General features: G+C 40.0%; 1 protein-coding gene across 1 annotated transcript in view; it reads right to left on the bottom strand.

The window, feature by feature from the left end:
• The window catches only part of ATP2A2 (ATPase, Ca++ transporting, cardiac muscle, slow twitch 2), a 41,070-nt gene that overhangs the window by 9,399 nt on the left and 19,547 nt on the right, over positions 1-12,124 (bottom strand). Inside the window, exons 6-15 of the mRNA XM_010131616.1 lie at positions 12,058-12,124; positions 10,397-10,482; positions 9,002-9,466; positions 6,473-6,561; positions 3,277-3,379; positions 2,627-2,758; positions 2,412-2,534; positions 2,025-2,243; positions 513-848; positions 31-251 (exon numbers count right to left, since the gene is read on the bottom strand). The exon at positions 12,058-12,124 is cut by the window's right edge and continues 1 nt beyond it. Coding sequence (XP_010129918.1) covers positions 31-251; positions 513-848; positions 2,025-2,243; positions 2,412-2,534; positions 2,627-2,758; positions 3,277-3,379; positions 6,473-6,561; positions 9,002-9,466; positions 10,397-10,482; positions 12,058-12,124 — 1,841 coding nt within the window. The remainder of the gene's footprint in view (positions 1-30; positions 252-512; positions 849-2,024; positions 2,244-2,411; positions 2,535-2,626; positions 2,759-3,276; positions 3,380-6,472; positions 6,562-9,001; positions 9,467-10,396; positions 10,483-12,057) is intronic.

Genomic DNA, 12,124 nt, shown 5'->3' with positions numbered 1-12,124 from the left:
AAAAAAAAAAAAAAAACATTTTAAACCTACCAAACAACTTCACCAACGTTGGAGGAGATCAAGTAACGGATGAACTGTTTCATGTTGTTATAAATTGCGCGTCCTTCTTCCACAGCAGCTACAATAGTTGAGAAATTGTCATCTGCTAAAACCATTTCAGAAGCAGTTTTAGCCACTGCAGTACCAGAACCCATAGCAATTCCTATTTCTGCTTTCTTCAGTGCTGGGGCATCGTTGACACCATCACCAGTCTGAAACAAGAATTTCAAGTTGAAATATTAAAGGTGGGCACTTACATATAAGGACCAGAAAAAAAATTTGACATTTTGCACTGGGTGTGGTTTTGGATCCTTTAAAAAAAGTCACTTAAATGCAGAACACTTCTGAGGCTTCGAGTTCAGGGAAACATGGAAGCAAGTGTTTTCCAGAATGAGACATTAGCCTGCAAAGGCATAATTTGGGTTTAAAGACAGTGTGTGCTTTTTGGATGAAGCAGAAGTTCAATTACTTACCATAGCTGTAATCTCATCGAAAGACTGCAGAAACTCAACAATTTTAGATTTGTGGGAAGGCTCCACACGAGCGAAACAACGGGCATGGTGACAGGCATCCCTTTGGGCGGCAAGCGAGAGTTCGTCAAATTCACGGCCAGTAAAGGCTTTTGTAGAAACATCTTCGTCTTCCACAAAGATACCGATGCGGCGGCAAATCGCTACGGCTGTGCCTTTATTATCACCAGTAATCATAATAACTCTAATACCGGCCTGTTTGCACAGCTTTATAGACGAAGCTACTTCGATTCTTGGGGGATCCAGCATACCCACGCAGCCGACAAAGGTCAAGTTGGTCTGAAACAAGACAGCACCGAGTTTTAGTGCACGTTCCTGTAGACTTCTCATCTGACATTGGCAAAACAATCACTGAGCATGCAAGCAAAACATGCTTCAGTCAGGGCATTTGTTTTCACTCCTGTCCACAATATTCTGTGGTTCTACGCTCCGCAATTAAACCATTGAGACCAATGTCATCCTGCCACTTGGTCGAAACCAGTGTATTAGGGGTTCTCTCGTTCACGGTACTGAGTCCTCACTGAATTTGGACAGCTGGAGAAGAGCTGAGAAGTCACAAATCTATATGCACATTATCCAGAGGAGGTAGATACAAGTTTGGGATCACAATGCTACACGGTGCCATCTACACGATGAGCCTATGGGAGGACACAGTTCATTCCCAGAGCATGACCCCACTCTGTAATGGGATCCTACCTTTCCAAATATGAATTTTGTTTCAAATGCATTGATTTTATTAATTAAAACATGCTTTCACTGTCAGCCTTGCAAATGCAACCTGCAAGCAATGAAGTCTTTCTTCTTTGTAATCAGTGCCAGGAGCACAGAGCACAAGCCAAGAACTCCTGCAACTGTTGTCATTTCCCCCCCTCTAAATCCTAGATACAGATTTCATTGGAAAATTACAGAGTAGCGAAGATGACAGTCAGGAGCAGAGCTCTAGCAGCTGATGGTGTGGAGGCAGGGAACAGAACTTGACCCTCAGAGCAGAAAACGGCTGACATGTTTCATCACAAAATCCCCAAAGCGGTCATGCAGTTGAGCAATGTCAAACTGAAAACTATTAAAGCTGAAACCACAATGCAGTTTTTGGAATTTTTTCAGAGTCAGCCTCTGAGGGCAGTTAAAGGTGTCATGATCCTGAGGACCTTCTGTATATGTAAAAGATAATACAATTTGCAGCTAGCTGTTTAACTAATTTCTTCTTATACTTTTAGCCAAGCAGCAGCAGGTACATCAGCCATCAAGAACAGTTTCTTCAGAGACACATATAGCCCCTTCTTAAACTGAACATTCTCTCCACATGTGGCCTAACTATTGTGTCTGACATCAAAAATATTCAGGAAGAGAAAATTCTCAGATGTAACTTCCTCAAGAAATAATCAAACATAAGGAGGAGTCACCATTCTCCAGTTTGGGAGAGGGAAAAGTGTTGGAAGGACATTTTAACCTTACCTCATAGTTAATGAAATTGGAGGAGTCCTCTAGATTCATTTCGTCTTTTCTGGGTGGATTGTCATGGGTTGCCAGAGCCAAGCAACGCAGCGTGTCTCTTCCAGTTCCCCATTCTCTAATGACAGACATTATTTTCTGCTTAATTCCTGAGGTTAAGGGTATTTTAGCGTTTCCAACACGGACATGCGTACATCTGTCAATCACACCTTCAGGAGCACCCTGCAAAGGCAATAAAATTAGCTTAATAAATCTCTCTCCATTACAACATCTGCTCAAATTCAAAGCCCTTCCTTCATCTTCAAGCTGCAGTTAATTGTGCCATAATTTAATAGTATGGTGCTTCCTCTGCAGCCATTCCTAACTACCCTTCTCCAGCGAGGAACTGACCTTAACAAACATCTTACTCATGGATGTGCGGCTCGGTTTGTTCGGTGTGCAATAGACTGACATAGACTTTCTGTCTCTTGAGAATTCCAGAGTGAATTCTTTCTTCATGAGTTGTTTTATGACCTTACAAGAAAACAATGACATAAAAATGCATTTAGATAACGCGTCCAACAAAGCTCACTCCCCAATGAATCCCAGATAAAAAGAGTACTGACCGAGTTGCAAGCATTTGCACGTTCAATTCTAGAAAGTCCTTTCAAATCTGTGTCAAATACATTCATCTTTTCAACCAGACAGGTAAGCGCCGTTTCTGTAGCTTCACCAACTTTTTCATATACTCCCTTAGCCTTTAGTTAACACAAAGCAGATAAAAACAGGAGTTTACTTTAAACCTCACATGGAACCTACCAGAGACAAAAGTTCAAGTTTCACAATGGAAAAAAAGCTTTATAAGACTTACTACGGCTTATGAAACAAGCAAAACTACTTTAAAAGCAGCTTTGAAAAACGGTTTGTAGGAAATTTCAAACCTTTACTCTCAACACCAGCAGAGCAGGATGTCAGGTACTTTATCATTAAGCATTAAAGTCATTACGAGATGCAGCAGCCTTAAGAAGGCAAAGCAAGAAGGCAGCAGTGTGTTCTACACACCAGGAGATCTCCAAGTGCCGCATTACACTTGCTGCCTGGCTTTAGTTTTCTCAGGGTTCTAACAAGTCATTCCCGGAATTAATAGCTCAGAGGACGAAAATACTCCCCCCTTGCCTAGAAGGGGATTTACCACTGATAGGTATTACACAGGCAGATCAGAACAAACACTTATCCTCGTTCTCGGGCTCTCCGCTGTTCTAGGATATGTACTTACTTCATTGTAATCCAAAGAGGAATCATTACAGAGTGCACAGATCGTCGCAAGTTCCACGAGACCATCATACTGGCTACATTTAATAAGTTTGTCATCTTTATGCCTTTCCAAAGGAAGAAAAGGGGGAGACTTAAGTTAGTCATTTAGTATTAGCATCTCTTCTTCCCCCCTTCTTTAATCCCTTCAGTGTATTTCCATTTAGTACAATGCTTACTACTTATGGACGTGGAACTATGAAATCAGAAGTTGTTCAGAAGAGCAGATTTGACAAAGGTGAGTTCAAAGAGTCGTGAACAGAACGATATGATTATCAATGAAATCACTACCTGAACTGCAAAACCTTATTTCCTCTGTGACAATCATACAGCAGTGTAGAAGAGGAGTAAAGAGCTCAGTGAAGAGGCACGTGAAAGCAGTAGCGGGGTACACACAGGACGTGGAGGGGAGTTCCAAGGAGAGGGATATTGCTGGCTACCTCAGTTTAGCCTCCTCAGGCTCACTGCAGGTTCTGCAGATTCACTGCCATGAACGAAATGCATGCACTGAGCAGGCATAGATGCAGATTTGGCCTCTAATTTCTTACAAATTAGTCTGCATTCTATGTGAACCTCCTAAACCAAGGAAAAGCTAAGTCGTTCCACAACACAAATTCCACTAGAAAAGATATCATCTTTTCTAGCATTCATATACACTTAATGATGAATGTTTGAAATCTGTAGAAGGAGGGAAGGGACATTTTCCTAAAGTAAATACATCATTTAGACATCACAAATGAGAAGCAACTTCTTTGCTTTCACATTTGGAAATAGGTAGTAAATTAATTAATTTTCTGGAACATTAGCGTACTCCTAGATTAAGCATAAAAGAACCAAGACAATACTGTTAACTTCCCCTCCTATCAAAGTTAGCAAGACATAACTCATATACAACATCTTTCATTTAAGCTCTCAAGGAGATGAAAAAAGGTCTGGTGGCAGAATGCAGTGGATCGTAACACAGACTATGACATGTCTGATTACGTAAGATTTTGGTCAGTCTCTTGTACTGCAAACGAATTCCAGTGTTGTATAACACAGCATGTGCACAAAATGCATCTTAAAAAAACAAGTATGTTTTTGAAGGTTTTTTTTGCATATAATTCTACTGCCATAAGCAGTAGCTTTAAACTCTCCACTCTTTAAACTTCCCAGTAGCTCTCAGTTTGTCTCCTCATCTACCACATCCCATACTTCCTGTTCTGAACTGGAAGAGAACCGGCATATTTGAGCATCCTTAAGTTGTTACACCAGGGTGGGGTTTTTTCCATTGCCTGTGTGTTCCTCATCAACAATTTCTGAAGAATGGCAAGTGCATGTGGAGTCTTAAGTTGCTGGAGCCAGTTCTGGATAAAGGTTTTTCTTAAAGATTCAAGCTTTTTCATTAGCTAAAGATGAACTCATCTGAAGGTCAAAAGCTTTTGCTGCTGTTCTTAATTAATGTTCTCAGATTGCAAGTAAACACACACACTGTGCGTGCTGAGACCCACAAGACTCCTCCAAACTCCCTGACAAGCTCCTAACATCCCTGGGACATCAGTCAGTACGGAACTGTAGTTTTACAGTAGGCAACACTTGTAGTTTATTCCAAATGCATCTTAGGGGAAGTTATCTATCAAATACTTTAAGGGTAAGTGAAAAGTCCTGCTCTGGAGCAGTGTGATGGACTAGACCTTCTCTCAAGCTTTCCACCAGACTCTGTTTTTGGTGACAGCTTGCAATCCAAGATGAAGCCAGTCACGTTACTTCAAATCCTTACAAAGCCACCGATTTAAAAGAGCTGTCCATAAATGCAGAAACAAATCAGCCCTTAAGGTTTGAGAATTTAGCTTTTTGTTTCCTTATGCCCCAGTAACAGCCTTTCTGTGGTAATTTCCCTTCCACAGGACATTCTTTACGTACATGAATGCAGTGCAATTAACATGCTCATTCACATTCCCAATTTCAGCAAGTAAAAATAGAACATTAACATACACTGACGACTGTCTCATTATACCCAACATCTGCCACCACACTATATTTTATTATTTTGTTTATCTAGAGCACTTGCGAGGCAGGCTAAAGCAAACAGCTGGATGCTTTACAAGACCTAGAATGTCACCTTGCCTAAGCAATGCCATCTCCTGAAAAGAAAGCATGAGCTTTTGACAGCAATTAGCTTTGAAACCAAAAAGAATTGGAGAATTAAGATTTCCCACTGCTGAGAACACTATGGTTTTAACTGCTATGAAAATTAATCACTATAGCAATCGGTGAAGATTGCGTGGAGCCAGAGGTAGGCATGTGAAGCTCCACAAGGTTGAAATGTTTACAATAACTGAACCTTAATTCTACTTCAGACATAGCAGAATTCTATTCTGCAAGTAAAACCAAAGTGGTAAGATTAAAAACACATGAAACACTGGCCAAGTAACAGGAGCTGTAACAATCCAGTAGGAAGAGGCTCTCCTTCAGGAATTTTTAGGGTTCTGTTTCTAGAAGTTGTCAGGATGAACCACCTACCCCACTTGTAAAGACTGTACTGATAAAGCAAACCAAACATATCATTCCTTCCCTAAGGGACTGGGTTTAACACCAGCTCAAATACCAAAGGCTGAGATAAACACCCACATCCATTCAAGTGCAGCTGTACCCTGTCCAATAAACTACTGAGGGTAGGGGACGGGAATTTACAGGACGGTTAAGAATTAACTCCACCACATTCAAAAGATGCTTTAGCAAAAAAAACATCTCCCACCTCCTCTGAGGCAGGGGAACTGGAAACATTGAGTTCACAGATTAACAGAGGCTGACCTGTTTAGATTTATGCAGGTTTTTTAGGTAAAAAAAGTAAACCTCACTTTGAAGCACTGATGTAGCCAATCTCAGTCCAGTCAGATTTCAGTGAACTAAATCCTCTCCACCTACCCTGAATTCATTTTTAGTTTATCAAAGGAACATTGCAATATTGGAGACTCTATTAACTAAGTCTCATTAAGGTTTACTTTTCTAGAATTTCACTTCCTTTTACTGTTCATTACTCCCCCCCAGCCCTTCAGTGTGCACTCACTGGTTGAGCTTTCATTTATTAACAATCACTATTGAATATTACATGCACCACTTTTCAAATCTAATAATAGTCAATGCATAAACAGACAAATATTTAGCTTCCGAGCACTTACACTTCTCCCATGGGAGCATACGTTGAACCAGTTACAGTAAATTCATTCAGAGAACAGCTATCTCCTTCTACTCTGTCCAGGATAAACATCTGAAATTAAGAGTTAAAAATGTTACTACCTTTGAACAATAATTAATGCAAGAGATTTAAACGGGCCTTAAGCAAGCAGGTACAAGAGGCAAGTTCAGGTTGAATAAACAGAGGAGATAAAACCAGATATGATACTTGCACTTTGATCCCATATGTTTTAACAGCTCCTATACTGAAGCATTAAGTACAGAAAACAGCACTTCTGCTTAACACATCTCACTGCAAATGGAAATACCAGCCACTAAGTGAGTGTTTCCTGTCCTGATTTTTCTAGTTATAAGACACTTCACTATCCAGTACACTGGTATCTTAAAGCCAGAAAGCTCAAGTGCCCTTCCAGCAGAGGCTGAAATGCTATTTTCAAATAAAGACACCAGACTGAATGTACCCCATAAGACACCTGCATCTTGGCCTTTCCTTTCCAGGATAGCTGCAGGCAGAACCACGTCTGGGAAGACAGATGAAAAACATCGTGCCTGAAGCTGTCATACTCTTCCATCTTGCTGGAGTGGTAGCAGAAAAGAAAACAATTCTTCACTAATTGATAGTGTATCTCACTGGAACCTCTTGCCCGTTGGTCAGTGTAAGCCGTTTTGCCACACCACCTTTTAGCAATGTTTTGCTTTCCCCTCATTATGCCGCCTCATGTTTTAGGCGAGCACCTTCACAAAGTCCAGCCTAGTAATTAGGTGTTCCACAACAGATCTGCAGCGGTGTCTGGAGGCCCTGTAATCTTCAAAGTGATTTAAAAAAAAAAAAAAAAAAAAAAAAAAAAAAAAAAAAAAAAAAAAAAAAAAATCAAAAAGCCAGACAAGCTGATAAATGAGAAGCCCACAAAGCAGAGGAAGGGCATCCTGAGGAGGAGATACCACAGGAAGACATTAAAAGAATCCCTCAAATCTCCTCCTAAAGCAGTATCATTTCTGACTGCAACATTTTAGTACAGGGTTCCTTTGGACACTCAGGAGTTACTACTTAACATGAAAACTAGAACTGCAAGGGGAATTACTGTTGGAAACCAGTCTTAAAAAGCTAAGCAATCTCTCTACTTACAGTAGAAAACCAAGAGTAAGTGTGAGTTGGTTTGTTTTTTTTTTTCCAAACACGTATTAGCATTTTGCTACATTTTGCAAAATCTTGCAATTAAGGTTACTCTGTAGGGATCAGAGGTTAACAAGGAACCAAGTAAGTTGTACTGCACCAGATCTAAAACATTTAGCCCTCTAAATACAAGTAGAGTGTTTTGAGCTCTTAAATAAACACAGCTTAGAAGATGAGTTAACCAGGAAGCCTTTTGCTTTTGGCATCTGCATGATGAAAAAATCCCTGCAAAGACTAGGGCAGTTATGCAACTCTGCTGCAAATAACCTCCTCTGGAATACTGATGAGCAGCTGCTTTGTGTCTCTTAGGTATAAATACTACAATACTTAAGGAAGTAGAACAAGTCAACTGCCAGTTAGAAAGAAAAAGCCATCAATCACATGAGAATAAAGTGCTTAAAGGCTTACACACTTTTGCCACTGGCGTGCAGTGCTCAACATCCACACATTTGGGATTCTTAACCAACTGGATGTTGTAGGGTTGCCGTGTCACTGAACACCTGCGTTTAATCAACTTCTTAATGCTTTCTCCATGAAATTCCTACACAGAGTATCAGGTACACGGGAAGCACAGAGAACGGGCAACTGAACATGCATGGTGCTAAGTGACTAGCTATGAAAGTCCCAAATTAATCAACACTAGAAAGAACATTGTGGGGGGAGGGAGGCGGAAGGGAAGAGGGACACAGATATTACGCTCACCCAAAAACAAGTCATACATTGAAGATGACCCTGGCAACGCTGGTGAGATGGTCAACTACACCTCCAAGCTGCCAGCTTAGTCATACACCGGCCTGTTGAAAACACTACTGTGATCTACATCAGACCAACAAGAGCTACTGAAGATAAGATAACCAAATAAAGGTGGAACCACTTGGTGGTTACTGCAGTAAATCATCTTCCTTTTTCCCATTGCTTTCTCCACCACTATCATCTTGCTACATTAAAAGAGGCGAGTGTTTTACACTTACATGCATCCTGCTTCTGCAGTCCTACCTTTATGAAACAGGGGATAAATCATACTAAATAACTACCATTCAGTCGACTGAATGGCTTACAGACAAATCAATGGAAAGCTGCTTGGAAACAACTTTCTCTCCCATCAAGTGCTGGTACAGTTATTTTTGGCCATGGCTAAATAAGGGAAGAGATAAAAAGCCTTAAATGCTACACAGTGGAAAACTGAATTAAAATGGAAGCTTATCTTAGGAAAATAAAGCAAGATTTTGACGATATGAGAACCAAAAGACGCCCTATCGAAAGAATTCCAGCAATGCTGACTATTCAAACAGAGCGGCTGGGGAGAAAAATCAAAATAGAAGCAGCTCGTTCAACATACCCTGCAGACTGACATCTGATTGGTGGTCAGAGTACCAGTCTTGTCAGAACAAATAACTGAGGTGCAACCCAAGGTTTCCACAGAGGGAAGACTTCTAACAATAGCGTTCTTCTTGGCCATTCTCCGGGTTCCAAGAGCCAAGCAGGTGGTAATGACGGCAGGCAGACCCTCAGGAATAGCAGCAACCGCAAGGGCGACAGCAATTTTAAAGTAATAGATAGCACCTCGAATCCAGGAGCCACCATGAACCGGATCATTGAAGTGACCAATGTTTATTATCCAAACAGCGATGCAGATAAGCGAGATGACTTTAGACAGCTGTTCTCCAAACTCATCCAGTTTCTGCTGGAGCGGGGTTCTCTCTTGTTCAGTAGCCACCATCTCATCACGAATTTTGCCAATTTCGGTGTTCACTCCTGTTGCAATAACCACTCCCATAGCTTTACCAGCAGCAATATTAGTACCCTAGGGTAAATAAAGGAAAGGGAAGAGGAAACTTGGAGTCAACCTAGGAACAGGTTCTGGCAGTGGGTTTTTGGTTTGGTTTTGTTAGTTTTTTTCTAATTTAAGAAAAACCATCTCACACAAGTCCAGACTGTGTTTCATCTAGGATATGGAAAGAGGTAAAGATGACATTCTCCCAGGGTCTGTAAGGTAATAATACTCCAGTGCAGAACTTCTGCTTACAGAATGGACTCAAAATGAATCCATATTGATCTATTACAAGCAGCACAGTCAAACCCAGCGGCTGAGTAAGCAGCATGTATTCCAACTGGAATCTTGAGTGTTTTTCCTTTTAGTTATTAGGATTGTACTTTGCCAGTTTATTTACTACAAGTAACAAGACGTGTTCTGTGGGGCTCCCTGTGTGAAGATACATAACATGAGACAGAACAGTTAGATTTTCTGTGAGGAGCCTACCAACAGTAAGAGAATTGTTTTGTTATCTGAAAGCATTAAAGGATTCCTTTAATCTGAATAAACTGTTTCATTCCTATATTAAAAGCTAGTTCTCATTTTTAATGCCTACACAAATTGTGTAGCTATTCTTACTTGTCTTAAGAGCAATTACTTCAGAAAAGCAGTGCAGAAGCACTTTAAAAGCGCATGTGCTCCAGCCTTCAACACTTCCTTGTGAAGGACAAAAAAAAAAAAAAAATCAGTTTCCTCACAGGAACTGGCTTCAACAAGTAACTTCCCTGAGGACAGCTTTTATTAACAGTTATTTCTAATTTTTAATTCATTTAGCTTGATGAACATGGTGACACACATACAGATGCATATAGAAAATATGGCAAAGAAGTCATACAGCTTGAGGTGAAGACCTGAAGTTCTGCGTATCTATCAGCTTTAATATTTATAAAAGTTCTGAAAATTTCAAAACAGTTAACTTACAGAAAAAAGCATGTTCTTCTTGTCTTGGTTTACAGCGCGAGGATCAGGCACAGGGTCAGTGTGCTTAATAACAGACACTGATTCCCCTAAAAAAAAAGATCATAGTGTTATGAAGAGATTATACATGTATCACCTTAAGGACTGTATGTAATCAAAAAGTTCTAACCCTCAGTCCTAAAATTTAATTTGAGGAAAAAAGTTTGACATCTTATTTTATTTAAGTGAAACAGGAAATATTTCAGCTGACTGAAAAAAGTGAATGGATGGCTTTTCATGAAAGCTGGAAAGGATTTCAGTAAACATTGTGTAGTTAGAATTAATGAAGCATACAACATGTCTTTTAAGGAAGGTGAAAAGTGGTCAGATAAGCAGTGGGGACTCTACACCTCCTTTTACCATAGTAAGATCTACAGCATGAATTAGCAGTCACAGTAGTTAACTCCTTTAGTTGGAAGCCTTCAGAGAACTCTTTCATAAAAACCTTAAATATATACATTTCTACAACAGGTATTCTTTTCTATAAAAAATGATGTTAATTACTACATCATGTTTCAGAAGGTGGTAGCTCAGTGACTGAAGCTAAGAGCACACTACTTTTTGTAAGCTCAAGAGAGACAAAGCTTCCTACTTTCAATAGCTTTGTTAAGAAGCATCTTAGACTTCAGACATTCTTTGTTAGTTAGGAGACTCACACATCAACTTAAAATAGACTGAAAACAGAGAAGGTTTTCTTTAAAAAAATTCTGTTATTTAAACAAGGACAAGGAATTATCCCCATTACATGGACTTCCAGGGATTTCTTCTACTTATTTCCACTTGACAAACATGCAGTGCCTACATTTTCTCATGCTGAACAGAAATAAGCTTCATCAGTTCTGTGCTGTTCAGGATCTGTACTGAGAAACTTTGGAGCCTGTTTCAAGACAGATTTGAGGATTGAAAACAGGCTTCTTACGAATACTTGACTGTTTTAAAATTCAGGGCTAGTTAATATTAATTTATGCTACGAAAACAGGCAGCCAGATCTTCATGTTCCAGCTGAAAGAGAACTGTTGTAGCATGCTTGGTTGATTCCTAGCTCTTTCCTATATTCAGAAGTAATGCTACTTTGTTTTGTTTTCAACAAATCTGAAAAGTGCTCTAAATATAGCTCCTGCGCTCGAGAGCCAGTACCAGAAAGAATATGGATGTGCGTGCACAGAATTTCAGCAAATAAAGCTTTAGGGTAGTGAGTCTTTAGTGACAGCAGTTTAAAAGCTGCCTGTATTTGAAAAGTTATTCTTTCTCTCAAGAGAGAGAATGGGTAACTGTTACAGAAGCCCTTCAGTAAGATTGCCATACTTGCACATTTGAGCAGCGACACGATGCTCAAACCTTTCCCACACGTTACTAGTGCACGTCTCGAGAGTGGGAAGGGAGGAAGAAAGACCAAAACAAGCACCACAAGTCCCAGTACGAACGTTCATCCCACAAAGCAAATGATGAAGCAGTATGTTCAGCCACTCCAAGAGTTAAGTTTCTAGTTCAGAAGTGTACTGCACCTGAACACAACACGGTACTTGAATAGCAACAGGCTTGTTTCTCAGGGATTGTTCTAAACAAATTGTGACAAGGCCCTTTCAATTATGCACATCATTATCCAAAATTCACAGAAATTATACCTGTGAGAATTGACTGGTCTACCCTTAGAGTTGTAGATTTGATAGAAGTAATTCTTATGTCAGCAGG

The sequence above is a fragment of the Buceros rhinoceros genome, unplaced genomic scaffold, assembly GCF_000710305.1.
Source record: "Buceros rhinoceros silvestris isolate BGI_N320 unplaced genomic scaffold, ASM71030v1 scaffold19622, whole genome shotgun sequence".
Classification (NCBI taxonomy): domain Eukaryota; kingdom Metazoa; phylum Chordata; class Aves; order Bucerotiformes; family Bucerotidae; genus Buceros; species Buceros rhinoceros.
Note: the sequence above shows the minus strand (reverse complement) of the source record. Positions and strands in the feature narration are given on the sequence as shown.